At 61.6% G+C, this 15,897-nt stretch overlaps 1 protein-coding gene across 2 annotated transcripts in view; it reads right to left on the bottom strand.

Moving 5' to 3' along the window:
* PRDM15 (PR/SET domain 15) overlaps window positions 1–15,897 on the bottom strand; it is a 41,149-nt gene that overhangs the window by 17,522 nt on the left and 7,730 nt on the right. Inside the window, exons 6-13 of one of the 2 annotated variants that reach the window (XM_044250892.1) lie at window positions 11,871–11,972; window positions 10,358–10,582; window positions 8,928–9,057; window positions 7,449–7,630; window positions 7,219–7,313; window positions 6,754–6,841; window positions 3,741–3,908; window positions 1,543–1,637 (exon numbers count right to left, since the gene is read on the bottom strand). In XM_044250892.1, the coding sequence (XP_044106827.1) occupies window positions 1,543–1,637; window positions 3,741–3,908; window positions 6,754–6,841; window positions 7,219–7,313; window positions 7,449–7,630; window positions 8,928–9,057; window positions 10,358–10,582; window positions 11,871–11,972 (1,085 nt within the window). The remainder of the gene's footprint in view (window positions 1–1,542; window positions 1,638–3,740; window positions 3,909–6,753; window positions 6,842–7,218; window positions 7,314–7,448; window positions 7,631–8,927; window positions 9,058–10,357; window positions 10,583–11,870; window positions 11,973–15,897) is intronic. The other variant, XM_044250893.1, reaches the window with a different exon arrangement.

The following is a 15,897-nucleotide window of genomic DNA, read 5'->3' as shown; positions in this document are numbered from 1 at the left end:
GGGCTGGAGTCACGCGTGAACGTGAGCCAGTGATGGTCTCAGTATGAGCCTGTGCTGTCCCGGGAACCAACTGTCCTCTCGCCTCCACTGGCAGTGCGATCTGGCCCCCTTTTATTCACTCACTTAGATGTTTCACTGGGACGGGGCCTTTCAGGAAGCCGGAAAATCACAGAACCAGCCGGGATCTTCTGAGAGTCCGTACCGAGGGAGAGTGCCACCCTCAGGGTGGGGACCGGGCTTCAGGCACAATTCATGCCAACTCCCCCAACCTGCTGTCCCTGGTCTAGTGCAGTGGCTGAGGAGGCTCACACACGTCCCCATGCACCCCCAGTGGGGCTGGGCTGGGATGCTGGAGACCCCGTGCCCTCTGGCACAGAGCCCAGGGATGAAATGGCTGCAGAGGCCACCTGCAGGCCCTGCTGGTCTGAGAGCACCCGTCTGCATGGCTAGTCCCAAGGGCACGTAACCCAGAGAGCAGGTCTCCTCCAGCCTGCCTGACCCCACACGCTCCAGGAGGAGAACAGGAGAACATGAGAGATGAATGAAGGGAAACGATTCACGAGGCACAGGAGGCTCGTGTCTTCACGGGACATCTCTTTTCCAGATTTTCAGGGTACTTGGGCCAACCACCCTGTGACCACGGCCCTGGGGCACTGTGTGGGAGGGCGGGACAGCAGGGAAGGCAGGCCTCCTGGGCAGGGGCGGAGGCAGCAGGTATCGCCAACAGCCCTGTCTTCTCAAGGCGGCAACGTTAAAGACAAGAGTCGCTGGGAGCAGCCGAGATTTCAGCGTTAGAAACGCCCGAGCTCTCTCCCTTCCCGTCTAGACCCTCCACGCAAACGCAATGAACGTGTCACTGAGTAAAATGTGCTGAACGCCAGTCAAGGGCGAGGTGGTTTCACACCTGTGATCTCCCAAGGGCATCGAAGGGACATGGCGCCTGTGCTCCCCGAGAGTCCGTGATTAAGGGCGGGTTGACCAGGACACACGCATACGGACAAGGGCTCCGTGGAGAGCAGGGAGGGTGAGCAGGACACACGGTCGCGGACACGGGTTCTGTCCCGGCCGACAGCAGGGAGGGTGAGCAGGACACACGGTCGCGGCCCGGAAGGCCCGCCTCGGAGGCACCTGCCCCTAAGGGTGGCGTCCCGCCTCGCTCACCCGGAGCGCCCACAGCCATGGGGTGGGTCAGCACTTAGACCAGCTCTGCTGGGACGCAGGGGAGGCCGGGCCTCCCCGCGCCTTCGGGGCCCCGCACTCAGGTCCTCCGCCACAAGGACGCGTGGCAGGGGCGCTGAGGAGGAGACGGCGAGCTCCAGGAGGGGCTCAGGGGGGAAGCCAGCCTCGGAGAAGACCCGTCTTCGCTCACTCACGGGAGACGCATCTCACAGAATGCGAGGACAATAGTGTAAGACGCGCGGGCGCTGGCGCTGGCGACGGCCCATGCATCTGTTTGCGCACTCAGAAACTCTCCTGCAGCTCGGGGCCTCAGCTGCAGGCCGGGTGGGGCTCCCAGCTCGGTTCCAGAAGGGAGAGCGTTACCTTGCCGCACACGGGGCATCCCGAGGGCTCCTTCTTGTAGCGGACCAGGTTCTCGCCACCGGCGTCCAGGTCTTCCCGCTTCACCCGCCGCACGCCTGGAACGCACCCCCCCAAGCGAGAGAGTGACGACACAGGAGCACGCGCGTGCTGGGCCCCTGCCGCTCGGCTGGCGTGGCTGCCCGGGCGGCGGGGGCAGGGCTGGTGGCCCCCGCACGCACCATGGGAACCAGCGCTCCTGCGGGCACCAGGGCAAGAGTGGCCGCGCGCGCCCCCAGCAAACCGTGGCACAACTCATGCTCCCGAAGCGCGTGAAGACACAAGGGGGTTCGGAGTTTTACGGTGTCGAGGAGGTACGCTCGGCAGCTCACGCGGAACAACGGAGTCTCCTTTGATCCCGGCGCTCAAGGCCAAGGTAGGATTCTCAGGGATGACCGTTTTGGTCAAAAAGATACCAATATTCATCCTTGCAAATTAAATCAGTCAATCAGGATCAGGGAGAAAAACCAAGTGACAAGGGACTCCTTAAGGTTTGAAGACCTCACAGTTCCTACCTGGGATCAGAGTGGACTTCTAGACGCTCACAGGAACAGGGTATCGTTCAATAAAAGAGAAATTTGCTCTCAGGGCCTTTCCACCCAGTGGACCCGTTCTGGAACATTCCTGCATCCCACCGAGGGACCGCAGGGCCGGACTTAAGAACGCCCAGTCAAGGGGCCGTGAAAACCCAACATCCCCAAAGGCTCCCAGCGGCATAAGGTGCACCAGAGCAGAAGCAGTGGCTGAGACTCGGCTCTGACGGGAAGCGGAACCACGAGACCCGTCCAGTCGTCCCGCAGAAAATGATCAGCCTCACGTGTCGGCTGCCAAACGTGGGGAAAAGCAGTTCTAAGATGCAGCCCGCATGCCCGCCCGTCAGGAGACACTAACCCCGGCAGGACCACTGGCAGGTGGCACACGGGGCTTAGGGCTCCATCAGCAGGGGCTGGCTTGGCCACCCACCAGCCTGGGGGGAAACCAAGGCACAGTGGGGCTTGCCCAGGGCCCTGCAGGCACAAAGTGGGCACCAGGTTCAGCAGGAGAGGCCCAGGTGCCTCCCACCTGAAGGGTCACAGAGAGAAAAGAGGTGCATTTCCCGAAGCCACGTGGGCGACAGCCAAGCAGAGAATTGGGTGCGAGATTCCTACAGGATGGACCCGTCTTACTCGGAAGAGGCAGGATACGCGTCTACACACAGCCGCGTGCCCCAGGTACACCTTGCACGTGACTCTTTCTTTTTCAACACGTGTGAACGTCACCTGTAATTCTTTCTCAAATGGCTCCCCTCACGCTTTTACAGAAAGGTGCTGTGGTCAGCCAGGGCCGCTTACTGCGGGCTGGTCTGCAAGGGGGACGTGGCTTTTGGGGGACTAACCAGGACGATCACAATGAAGATGCCGATTCAGAGAGGATCTGTCTGGCCAGTTCTCCGAGGAAGTCTGGGCAGGAACGCCCGGCTCACACCCGCGGCCCGGGCGCCCTCCCACGCGGGGGTCCCGTCTGCCCTGCACGGCCACCCCCAGCCCCATCCTAGCCCACCCCCACATCGTGCGGCCCCTCCCCCCACCCGCTGCTGAACCCACCGCCCCAGCTCCCCCTGCGGCCGGCTTCCTGTCAGCCCCCGGCGGACGGGAGGCTCCCCAGCACCGCAGCTACAGACGGCAGGGGCCATCGGGGGCCCGCAGAGCGCCTGAGGGGCACGGGGGAAATTACATACGGCCCCAGCCGCGGCGTCTGCCCAGAACATTCTGCTCCGTGCCCGAGGCTGCAAGGTCACTCCCTCCCCAATTTCATACGCTGTTTACTCCCCACTTTCTCTCCTATCAAAAGCATTTTCTCAAGAGAGTGAGAGACCCTGAAGAAATGCTTTTACGGACTGTGTAGTCCTCAATCCTAGAGTCCGGATCCCTAAAAAAAAAAAAAAAAAAAAAAAAGAGTCCGGATTTCTAAAAAAATAGTAATAATAGAGTCCGGATTTCTTAACTCTTCTCAGCGTGGAACATCCAGGATGGTTCTGGGGGTTCCCGCGAAGATACCGTTCGGCCCCCCGCCAGCACTGGCTGGGCCTCCCCGAACCCCGACGGACAGCAGCATCGCAGGCGGCACCCCACGAGGCCAAGTCCCCGGCCCCGCTCTGAGGCCCCCAGCGGGGTGGCGCTCACCTTCCAGGTGCCTCCTCTGGTGGTCCAGCATGACGTCCTTGCGGTAGAACATTTTGTTGCAGACCTCGCAGGCGAACTTCTTGTCCCCGTGCTTCTTCTTGTGCTTGGAGAGGTTGCTGTTGGTGGAGAAGAATCTGAAACACATCTCACATTGGAACGTCTTGTCATCTGTCCGGAGAGCAAGCAGACACAGGGCGGCTTTTAGGTAAACGGCACTCAAGACGGGATCGGCATCCTGGCCGTGGGGGTGGAGCGGCGACGAGCCCCAGGGTCCGGGGGGCTGGGGGAGGGCAGAGCTGCAGGGGGGGCCGAGCCCCCGGGGAAAGGAGCCACCACCCTCGGCCGGCCGAGCACTGGGGACCACACGTGGAGCACAGCAGGGGCCCGAGCCGGCAGGTCCCCGCGGAGAGAAGTGAACACCGGCTCCCCCCGCTGGCCCTGCCTCGCCCCTGCCGCTCACGCCTCCTTGGCATCTGGGGATGCGTCCCCGGAGGAGCCAGGCCTGAACGGCCACCGGTCTGGCCTTCTCCCTGCACCCGACCCGACCGCGGCCCCGACCCCTGGTCTCCGAGGACGTGGTGTCCTTCCCCCGCCGCCCCGGCTCCGTCCCCACCTGCCCCGTCCCTCCCCTGCCACCTGTCCCCGTCCGCACGCACGGACGCCCAGGTTCTCCCACCGGGCACACAACTGTCTTCTAGGTCCCTCTTAACAGACACACACCCACACTCACCCACACCTGACACACTCACACACCCACACACCCACACTCACACGTACACACCTATACTCTCACATTCCACACTCTCGCACACCCACACTCACCCACACACCCCACGGTCACCCCCTCACACACCCACACACCCACACTCGCACACCCACACTCACATACACCCACACCTGCACACCCACACCTGCACACCCACACTCACATACACCCACACCTGCACACCCACACCTGCACACACCCACACCTGCACACCCACACTCACATACACCCACACCTGCACACACCCACACCTGCACACCCACACTCACATACACCCACACCTGCACACACCCACACCTGCACACCCACACTCTCACCCTCCCACACACACGCACACTCACACACACGCAACACCCCGACAAACCCCTCACACTCTCACACGCCCCCCACACTCTCAAGCCCCGCTCACGATCCCGTACAACCACACACGCACACCGCCCGCGTACGTGCCCCCCCAGCCCCGGGCTGGCATTTATCCGCCGCGGTGAGCCCCCACCCCTGAGCAGGTGGCCCGCGTCCCGGGGCCTGCGAGCCGGGGAAGGGGCAGTGCTGTCCTTGGGCTCCGGCCTTCTCTGTCGCGAGCACCGGCAGGTGCAGGCAGAGAACCCGCTTGCAGCCGTTCCCAAGGGCTCCGCCCCGTGCAGGCAGCCTTCCCTGTCGTGGGGCGGGCACGTCCCCAACTCAGGAAGCCAGACCGGTGCCCGGTCCCAACTGTAACCTGCCACCAGCAACCCCCTGCCCTCGAGGTCTGCACCTGTGTTTCTACAAAATGCAGCAACAAAGAACAAATGCCTGTTACCGGGGACCTGGTGGGGGTGCGGGGAGACTGCGGGGGCGGTGGATGTCTGGGGGAGCCGAGCGGCCCGGGAGGCTGACGGTGCAGGCTGTGACCGAGGGCTTGGGCGTGAGCCCATGCTGCTCTCCAGCTCTGCCTAGACAGTCAGGGACAACGCGGGGCCCGCCGAGATGAGCTCCGGGGACAGGTCCCGCCGAGCAAATGCCTGAGCAGAACCCATCCGTCGACACATCTCCAAAAGCTCCTGCCTGCATCACAGAAATCCGCGGTTTGACGGTCTACGGAGGACACGGTCCCTTAACATGCGTGCGGAGGAAAAGTGTGAGGCTGCAGATGATGCGTTACAGAAAGGACCTCGGTCTCCTGGTTTATTCTGTTTTCCGTCTGAAACTCCTAACCTTGGAGAGGAACTCACTGCAGCTCCGCTATTTCCATATAACGAAAAACAGGTACACGCCCGGTTAACGGGACCCGAAGCTGGCGGGCACAGGTGGCGGCTCTGACTTCTTTTATTACTTTCTGCTCCACTCATTCTGCGCCCAGAGAACCTGAGATCAAAGGGGACTAAGGGGTCTTCCTCCCCCAGTGGCCGAGGGCACGGACGCTGGAGGGGGGACGGCGTGGGGACGGCACAGAGACAGACGCCGCAGGCAGGGAGCTCAGGGGAAACGGGACGCACCCACCACGCACAGAAGCGCCATCACGGGAGCAAGGAGCGGTGAAGAGACAAGCCGTGGGGCCATCAGGAGGCCCCAGACCCGAGCACACCTAGGGAGCCGCGGATGCCGGGAGCAGGTGCCGCCTGCCCGTGGGGGTCTCTGAGAGACGAGGGGCCAAGAACCAACACAGACGGCTCAACAGGACTGGAGTTCGGGACCGAGGGCCAAGCCGGTGGGTCTCTATGCCCACTGCCACCGGGCCCAGGCTCTCCGGAGGGAGTGGGACCACAAGCAGACAGGGCCTGACACGCTCGCCCAGCCCACAGAGGCCACCAGCCACAGGCTGTCCAAGCACACGAGCGAGTGAGGCTCCAAACGGGGACAGAAGTGGGCTCGTAGCACAGCTGGTCTGTGCCGGGCAGCCACCTCGGGCTGTCGGGGCCACCACCAGGCATTGCGGCTAACGGAGAGCGGACGGTGAAGGTGGCAGGGAGGCAGAGCTCTCCTTCCAAACCCCCCCCGACAGGTCCTAATCCCGAGGTCCTAGGACACTCACACACCTCTGCTCACTCCCGACCTCACGCCAGCCTCGGGTGGGGGCACACACGGCCGCCCGGGGGAGGCGGGCAGGCGGCAGGCACGCGTCCCCCTTCCCACGGCAAGTTTCCAGCCGTGTCTCCTTCGGGACAAGGAGCAGCTCTTCCGAAGCAAGTGCAGTAGAGGGAGACAACAGCCGCGAGGTGGCGTGTCCTACCTGCCGCGGTGGCCGCGGCCCCCGGAGGACCCGCTCACCTGTCCTGCAGTTGTGGAACTCCAGTGCGCTCTCGATGCGGAAGGTTTTCTCACAGGTGCCGCACCGGTACCTGTACTCGCCGTCCACCTGGCGACAGCAGCACCGTCAGCGCGGGAGGGGCGGGGGAGGGGGGGCGGGCCACCTCGACAGGTGCCCCCCCCGACCCGCACGCCGGCACCTTCCGCGAGCCTGCGGTCTACACCGCTGTCTGCTCCTCTCCCATGTGGTTTAGGAACTCGAGCCGTTTCCGCTCTTGCCATCCAGGTGCCCAGGAAGAACGCCCCATTCCGGGAGCGCAGGGCAAACGCCAACCCAGGGGCCCTGCCGCCTCCTCCCGGGGGCCCACTGCCCACTCCTGCCCCAGGCCCTCCCCGCCTCCTCCTCCTCCCGCAGCCTGCTCTGCCCCCCGCCCGCTGGTCCTGCACGCCCGCCCATCGCCAGCCCCAGAAGCCGGTCCCACCCACCTCGTTCCTGCTGTGCTTGTAGGAGACGTGCTGCTTCAGGCTCTCCTTGCGGCTGAACAACTTGGCACATTCCTCACACTTGAACAGCTTGTCGCCTGCGAGCAGACCAACACGGAGCCCGGCTGCAACTCCAGGTGTGTCCCCGGGGCACGTCTGCGGGGTCCTCGGCAGCCCCACCCCCGGCCCGTCCACGCGTGCGTGTGTGCGGGCCGCAGCCGTGCGGGACTCACCATGCGAGCGCACGTGCCTGCTCAGGTTGCTGCTGTTCTGGAAGACCTTGCTGCAGATGCCGCACTGGTAGACCCGCCTGTGCTCGCCCAGCTGCCTGACAAGCTTCCTCCGCATGCCGTGCCGGCTCGACAGAATCAGGCTCCTCTTGAGGGTGATGGTGCTGCTCTGATGGTGCGGGAACCTGCGGGCAGACCGCACCCCGGGAGAGGAAGTCCCAGGTCACCGTCATCTCGGAAAGAGTTCCTGCCAAAACTTCCTCGCGCGACGCAAGACGGGAGGGAAGGTACTCGGGTGCCGTGTCTGCCTCTGGGCATCCAGACGAGACAGACACCGTGTGTGTACAACGGCATCCGTGTGGTCTGGGAGGCTACTCGGTGACTGCATCTTCACTCTGGCCGCCAGGAAGCTCACGGCTCAGTCTGCGCCCAGAATAATCCCAGCTGTGCGGTTTTTCTCACGGGCTCTGGCCTCTACCCTGCTTTATCCTTTCTCTGACCCTGATTTTTAAAGCTTCTGCTCCCTATGAAAGGTCCATCCGACAGTCAGCCACAGAAATGCCCTGGGCAAGAAGATGGGGCGGACAGAGAACAGGGGCCCGTGTCTGACAGCATGCTGGTCCCCAGTGTATCTGCACGGGTTCCAGAAGCAACGGGACCAGGCAAGTGGTGAGAACTACAAGAGGCACGCCAAAAAAGGCCAAAAAAGAAAAGAAAATTTACCACCGGCTTATTCAGCATCACAGCAAAGATGTACCCAAAAATAAGCACTGGAATCTTAAGTATTTTCCTTGTTCACAAAAATGAAAGGAAAAACACAGAACAAATTGTGAAAGTGACAGAGATTCAAACACAGCCCGTTTAAAACAAAATGCCGTGAGCATCACTGCTCACAACAGCCAACATGCGAAAGGAAACCAAGTATCCATTGCTGGAGGAACAGGTAACAAAATAGGGCCCCTACGTATGTCTCTGTGACGCAATAACGTCCGGCCTTCCCGGGGGGTCAGTCTGACAGCTGAGTGAGAGAGCCGGTCGCAAAAGGACAGACACCATGCAGCTGTCCTCGTACGAGGAACCTAGGGACCCAGCGACCTCCTACAAGGCACTTCTGTCTTCGCAGAGACAGAGGTTGCAGGGGTGTCGGGGAAGGCAGAGTTTCCATCTGGGAAGATGGACGGGGTGAAGGTCACAGAGCAATATGCAAGGACTTAATGCGGCAGGACTGGGCACTTAAAAGTGGTTAAGATGGAAAATTTTAGGTGATGTAGGTTCCACTAGGATAAACAAAATTTTTTTTGCTTTTAGCCATTTTCACAGAGAACATACGACTCTGGTCCTGAGTTTGGGAACGATCCTGCTGTTCCCAAGCACACCCATGTCCCCGCACAAGGAGGGAGCCAGTATTCCTGCTGGGGGTGCCTTCCCGTCGGGGCAGTGCACTGTCCGCACCGGCACCCTGAGTGCCGCGACAGGACTTACTTGGGCACGGAGCCGGTGTCGCCGGGGCTGGCGGCCAGCTTCCCCAGGACCAGCTCCATGATGCGGTCGTCTGGTGCCGCAGCCACGGGCTCGTCCGGCGGGACCTCGGTAACGATTTCGGCCACTGGCTCTGTGTGAACGGGCGGGACAGGCCATGTCACTGCCAGGGCAGGGGACTGACCACAGCCAACCCCAGAGGACATGCCAGAGCAGACCGCGGCCAGGCCAGGGTTGTAGGCACGGATCGCAAGAACCACACACACAGGGAGAAAGAGGAAAAACTAGCAAAGGGACCCAGAGCTCAGCATCCTATCTGGTCCCAATACGAGAGACGCCCCCCGCAGGGAGTCTGCTGGTACCAGGTGCTGCTGGCAGAGGCCACGTGAGGACGGAGGGGCCATGGGCTCTGCACACCCAAGAAAGTGGGCCAGGGTCCCTCCAAACGCAACTGAGGAAACCATCACAGAGAATGAGCCCGGTCGCGGCCCGGAAGCCAGCTACAAGCCCGTGCACGGTGCTACGGCAGCTGAGGGAGCAGAGGGCGGGACATTCCCACCCGCAATGACCCAGCTCCGCAGCAAAGGAGAAGCGGCCAGAAACCCGGCGTGGGTGAGTCTCGCTCTCGGTGCCGCGAGCAGGACCCTGGACATGGAGAGACGGATGCTCACGAAACCCCAGGAGGGGCAAGGCTGACTCCTGCAAGTCAAGGAGGGTAAGTCTGGGGAGACAGCCACGTTCCTGTCCTGATGGGGCGCTGGTGACAGGTGGAACCCTGGCCACAGTTCACAACCTGCACGCTTTGCAGCGCCCACTGTGTTACAGGGATTCGTGCTCTAGAGAGCAGATTCGGGGGGAAGGGAAGGCTGGCTTCCTCCCAGACCGGGCCTCTCTACACGGAGTTTTCCCACAGCTGAGGCTTTCAGCGCAGGACCAGCTCCCTGCCGGCTCCTCCCCTAGGACCACCCTCCCCTGTCGGGTCCTCCCCCAGGACCTCCCTCTCTTGGTGGCTCCTCCCCCAGGACCTCCCCTAGAGGCTCCTCCCCCAGAACCAGCCCCCATCTGCCAGCTGCTCCTCTAGGACCACCTGCACCTGTCAGATCATTCCCCAGGACCAGTCCCCACTTGCCGGCTCCTCCCCGAGGCCCTCCCTCCCCTGCCGGCTCCTCCCCCAGGCCCTCCCTCCCCTGCCGGCTCCTCCCCCAGGCCCTTCCTCCCCTGTCGGATCCTCCCCCAGGCCCTTCCTCCCCTGTCGGATCCTCCCCCAGGACCTTCCTTCCTGCTGGCTCCTCCCCAAGGACCTCCCTCACCTGGCGCCTCCTCCCCCAGGACCTCCCTCAACTGCTGGTTCCTTCCCCAGGTCCTCCCTCCCCTGCCGGCTCCTCCCCAAGGAACTCCCTCCCTGGTGGCTCCTCCCCTAGGACCTCCCTTACCTGGCGGCTCCTTGCCTTCTATGATGTCTAGAGGCTGCTCAGGTTTTGATGCTTTGGGTTTTCTTCCCCTTCGAGGCTTTTTCTTCTGCTCTTTGGTGGCACTGACACTCTTGGGAACCGCAGGAGGCTCCCCCCGGGGCACATCTGGTTCCTTCTCTGGCGCTGCTTCGTGCTGGCTGGCGGGGGGCAGGCTCTTGGCTTGTTCCAAGTGACCCAACAGGTGTTCTGCGGGGAAGGGAAGCAAATGCCCAAGGACAGTGAGGCAGCCCGTCCCGACGGCTGCTCCCTGCCCCCATTTTTGTTTTTACCTTCATCTGCTGAGAGTGTGCCCTTTCGTGGGCAAATAAAAATTTATTTCTGCTGCTTTTGAAAATATAAGCGTTTTCACTGCACCAAACAGGACTACTACTTTAAAAGGTCAATGAGGCGATGAAGCCAGGGCACATTCCCCAGGCACACGGTTTTACAGAAAGTACAAGCGTGCACACATGTATGTGCAAGGAAGACACAGAAGCTGTCCCGGCACAGCACCGTGGCCCTCTCCAGACGGGGCGCTACGGGCCAGGCCCCTTTCCTTCCCTACACTCATGGTTTCCAGCGTTTATGATGAAGTTATGCTATACTCACTCAGGAACGGAGCCTCTGAAGAGAAACTCTGGGAAATACTCAACTCACGATAAATGAATTTATCTAAAAAACGCTGCACAAAAGCAAAAATTCTTTGCTTTGTTTTCAAGTCAAGAAAGCCCTCCAAGGTCTCCCAAGGAAAGACCACAGAACCCCAGGAGGGAGGCAAGGGCGGGTAGAGAGCTAAGAGCAGACAGGCTCCCCTCAATGAAGGCCCGGACCGGCTGGACCTCAGCTCACGGGCAAGGTGGGGGGAACGACCCACGAGACAAGGGGACCCACCCAGAACTGACAGACGGCGCCTGTGCACACAACCGGGCCGGGGACCGGGCTCTGCCCCCCACCACAGCCCAGGCCTCCAGCATGAAGGGGCTGTGACTTCTGTTGGTTCCACATGTGGGACCGTCGAGCTGGGCGAGTGCCCTCGAGGAGCTGGGTCCAGGGAGGGAAAGAAAATGAAAAAGCAAACACGTGTTTGCAAACAGAACGTGACGTGTGTCACAGGAAGGGCTCGGCAGGTGGGCCACACAGCAGAACCGCCAGTGATGAGCCCGCCCGGCTGAACACACTGGAAAGACAGGAGCCGGCACAGAGCCTGAGGGCAAGAGGACGAGTGCTCCGGTGCCAGGCCCGCGGGAGCCTCGTTCCAGGCCAGGGGTCCCGGCACCAGCTGCCGGAGGGCCCGGGGCGCTCCCGTGTGTGCAGCTGGGGACGCGGGTGGGGTCTATGCAGCGGCCCGGGAGGGAGCTGCTCGCACGAGGCCAGGGAACGTCCTCCTGGCTGGCCGTGGAGGCCACTGGTCCAGAAGGACAGGGAAGCGACAGCGTCCCCCAGAGCCCGCCCCGCCCTGACGCCCCGGCGCACCCCGCCCCATCCGCAGGCTCACCGTTCAGCAGCTGCAGCTCCAGGAAGCTGGCGGAACACACTTTGCACACCCACTGGCTGGGCTCAGACTCCACCGCGGTGCTGCTCTCCGGGGTGCCTGCAGCTTCACAGGAGCGGAGGGAAGCGTGATGCACAGGGCGCGACCCCGAAGCCTGCGGCCCAGGGACGTGCCTGTCCACCCGGGGCCGGTGCCATCCAGGCGGGAAGCACAGCTCCCCTCTCAGCCCCGCTCCCGGGGCTTCACGCGCGGACGCCTTCGGTCCCCAGGGACTCCCCCGTTTCACAGGCGAGGAAACTGAGCACAGACAGGTGCGCTGGAGCAGCCCCGCTGCGGGGTCTGTCCCAGTCACGGGAACGCGACCCCCTCCCTCCCTCCCTCCCAAAGCAGGGCCAGTGGGAAGGACGCATCCCTTCCCAGGACTTCGAGAAGAAAACACCCTACGGAGCAGAATGAATTCCTCAGTCTCTCTCTGGCTTGTACGAGAGACCGGCCGTCAGGGGGCCCTGGGCCTGGTGTGGCCGCGGCTCCCGGCCAGTGTCATCCCCCAGAACTTTCTGGGATGACAGGATGGCCTTGAACACTCAGGCGGTCTGGGGTGGCAGCCACTTGTGGCCAGTGTACCCGAGGAGCCGAGGTTTAAGTTCTGTTTACTTTGCATCTGAATTTAAGTGGGGACCCCAGGCAGGTGACCTCTCTGACGGCCCTCGGTCCCCCTTCCTCACTCCCCAAAGACAAGCGGCAGGGTTCCGGGACGGGGGAGATACTGGCTGTGCAGAGGGGAACGGCAGCCTCCTTTCCCCAAAATATTATTAAGGCTCCCGTGGGACCTAAGAACTGGGGACATTCTCAACGTGCCTCGGGTCATGACCTCCCGGCCCAGCCCGTCTCTCCAGGCCCCGACGGGCGGCCCCACGCGCCCTGGCCACCGCTCCCACCCAACCGCCGCACGGCCTGTGCCGGCACCCACGACCGTCACCCAACGCTCCGGGGGACACGCATTCAGCAAACTCCTGCTTTCTTAAAAAAATCACCCAGAGTCACAGCTGTGCGTGTGTTCCGAGCGGGGACCAAGCACGCCTCTTTCTGTGTCCACAACGAGCAGCAAGTTTGCAAAGACGCAAAGGGAGAGACGCAGGGCACCCCCAGAACTGTTTGTGTCCATCTCTGAGTCCTCCTCAGCCGGTAAGGGGGAAGTTTGTGATGGGAACTGCCCAGCCAGTCCTCTGCTCTCCCTCACCCCCCGCGAGCCCACCGCCTGAAGACCGTCGGCGCGAGGTCAGGGAGGAATCGGAGCCAGAGCCGAATTCCCGCTTCTCCCGCACCTTCTCAAGCAGACGCGGCTCAACGGAGGGGCGGAGACACCAGCACATGGAGGGTTCGGGCAGGGATGACGAGGGGCTTAGCTGGAAGGACCGGTGAACCCGGGCCACTTCCCCTGGTCCCAAGGGGCTGCCACGTCCAGCAGGATGGCCGTGGGGCGGATTCACACTAACGGGACACAAGAAGCCCTTCTCCTCAACGAGGCTCTGAGGCCAGTCAGGAGGGCCAGCGAGTCGTGACCCGTCCCCGCACCAAGGGAAGAACTCTCCTTTTCCAAAAATTGTCACTAGAAGATCAGAATTTTTAAGAACAAAAATGAACCCACCATCAAGACGGGTTCTTGATGGCCCATCACCTAAATGTCCGACACGAGAGACGCATCAAAGTGACAGTAATGCCACAAGGCCCCAGGAGAAGCCACAGAGGGAGCCACGGGGCGTGGATACTTGGGGAGGGACGGTGAGTTCCAAGTACGCCCGGAAACAGAAGTAAGAGAAGGGTCCACGGAGGGAGACCTCGCCTGCGGGGAAACGCGGGGCTTTCCTGGAGACCAGGAGGGACACAGCTCAGCCGCGGGGACAGAAGGTAGCCTGCGGGGCACTGAGCGCAAAGCCACACTTGGGAACCGTGAGAACCCTCGGGCCGAGGAGATGTTCTCTCTCTCGGCTGTGGCCACCGGATGCCTCCATCGAAACTGAGCGGCGAGCCGAGAACTGCCAAGTCTTCTCGGGCACAAACTGTACATCAGCTGCGCCGATTTTTAAAATATACCGTAAAACACTAGTCAAAAAGGCCAAGAGTCATTCAAACGGTGACCGAAAATCATTTTCCAAATGTTACAGATGTGTGTGCGTTTTATCCTTCTCATTAGGGAAGTAGTTTTGAAAATTGGACGATGACATATGAGGACAGCCACCGACCTGAGCCCTCGCGCCCGCCCGTCCAGACCAGGCATCCCGGGTCCCTCCTGCGGGTCAGCAGGCCTGAGCGTGCACAGAAAGGAAACCAACTTCATTGTCAAACCAAGAAAAAAGGTGAAAAGTCAATCTCCTACCCGGAAAAAAACAGAAGTTATTTTTTTTTGAGGATGTGTCTGTTCCTCCAACTCTGCTATGTTGAGAAGGTGGGTCTGCCATCTGCAAACTGATTTCTAGATTTCTAGAACAAAGATGTATTTTGAAGCAAATGGCAAAAAGAGACAGAATGAAATGAAGGAGTCTCCCCAGTTCTGATGCTCACCAAGAAAGACTCTGAGTAACTTATGGGAAGACAGCTCCCTGCCCACTGGCCCCCAGTATGATTCTTCTAGAATGTGGTGGTGCTCGCTAAGGCCCCTCAGCTTGCTCCGCCCCTCTGCCACGGGCCCCAGCGCACAGTGATGGCCCCTAAAGGGCCCCCACTCCGTTCCACTGCGGGGATCCCAAGGGCGTGCAGGCGGGAGGCCCCGGTTGCTGGGAAGGAGAGGTTAAGCCCCTCCCCCGACCTCCTGGAGCTGGGGACTCAGAGTCACACAGACGACAGCTCTCTGGCTCGCCCAGGCCCTTCTTCGCAGGTTTCGGCCCCTCCTCCAGTGTCCAAGATGCCGGCCTGGTGGGCTCCCATAAAAACGCTTCAGCGGGGTGAGCCCCCAGTACTGCTCGGCGGGGCCCTAGCCACTCAGGGCAGGCAGGGCTGGAGTGGGGTTCCAGAGGCTCCACTGGGCCAGGAGGGGGTCCCTGGGAGGGGGCGGCAGGGCTTTGGGAGGGGGCTGGGTGGAAGAACAGAGCAGCGGAGGCAGGGTGCGACGGCCTGGAGTGATGCGCGGCGGCCGTCGTGTCCTTTGGGGAGTTCCCAGCACTGCCCGAGCTAAGCCATCATTCAGCAGGTGTGAGAGGTGAGGAACCCCAGTAGCCCACTAGTCAACAGTAGTCGAGAACTTCTACATTTCTACGAGCTACTTTTTTGCCGTTTCCCCCAAAAGAGAGTGAAAAACCATGAAAAGTTATTTCTATCGCTTATTTGCTTTCCTGATTCAACACTCATTTAGGGGGATTGTGCCTTCCAGCGGATGGGGATGTCATGGCCCACCGTGTGCCGTGTTCTCAGAAGGAACACACGGAGAACGAAGGACAGACAGCTCAGGGCTCCCCAGGGCTCCCCAGGACGGTGCCTGTGGGAAAATAAGGAGGCAGCAGTCCGGGTCGACACAGTCCAGACTAATTCCATTAAGAACCTCCCTTGCAAATGCAGCTCTGGCTTAGAGCGCTGTCCTGGACGGAAAGTAAGCAGAACCCCAGCTCCGGGAGGGGGCGGCAACCTTGCTCTGACTGTGACCTGAGAGTCGTGACGGGGGAGGACACCGTGCAGGACACAGCAGACAAGGTCAGCCTCTAATAACACAAACCCAATGTACAGCTGGCTGGTCCCAGGGCCGGGACACACACATCAGCTGCTGAGGCGGGAAGGAATCCGGAATGAGAGGAAGCCAGATCAGGACGACCCCGGAGCACCTGCACGGCCCCGGTGAGGCCAGCCGCACCACCCGGCCGTGCCACACTCTGAGGGGACACCTGGCCCAGCGGGACACATCAGTGCCTCCCCAGGGCCAAGTCAGGCACCTGGTTTCAGCAAATCCTAAAGGGTGGGCTTGGGAGCAGCTGAGTGAAAAGCTTTGGGTCTCTCCAAACGCTTCCTGTGACCTTCACCTCCACGGTAAAGTCTAGCCTGT

The sequence above is a fragment of the Neovison vison genome, chromosome 6 (genome assembly GCF_020171115.1).
Source record: "Neovison vison isolate M4711 chromosome 6, ASM_NN_V1, whole genome shotgun sequence".
Classification (NCBI taxonomy): domain Eukaryota; kingdom Metazoa; phylum Chordata; class Mammalia; order Carnivora; family Mustelidae; genus Neogale; species Neogale vison.
Note: the sequence above shows the minus strand (reverse complement) of the source record. Positions and strands in the feature narration are given on the sequence as shown.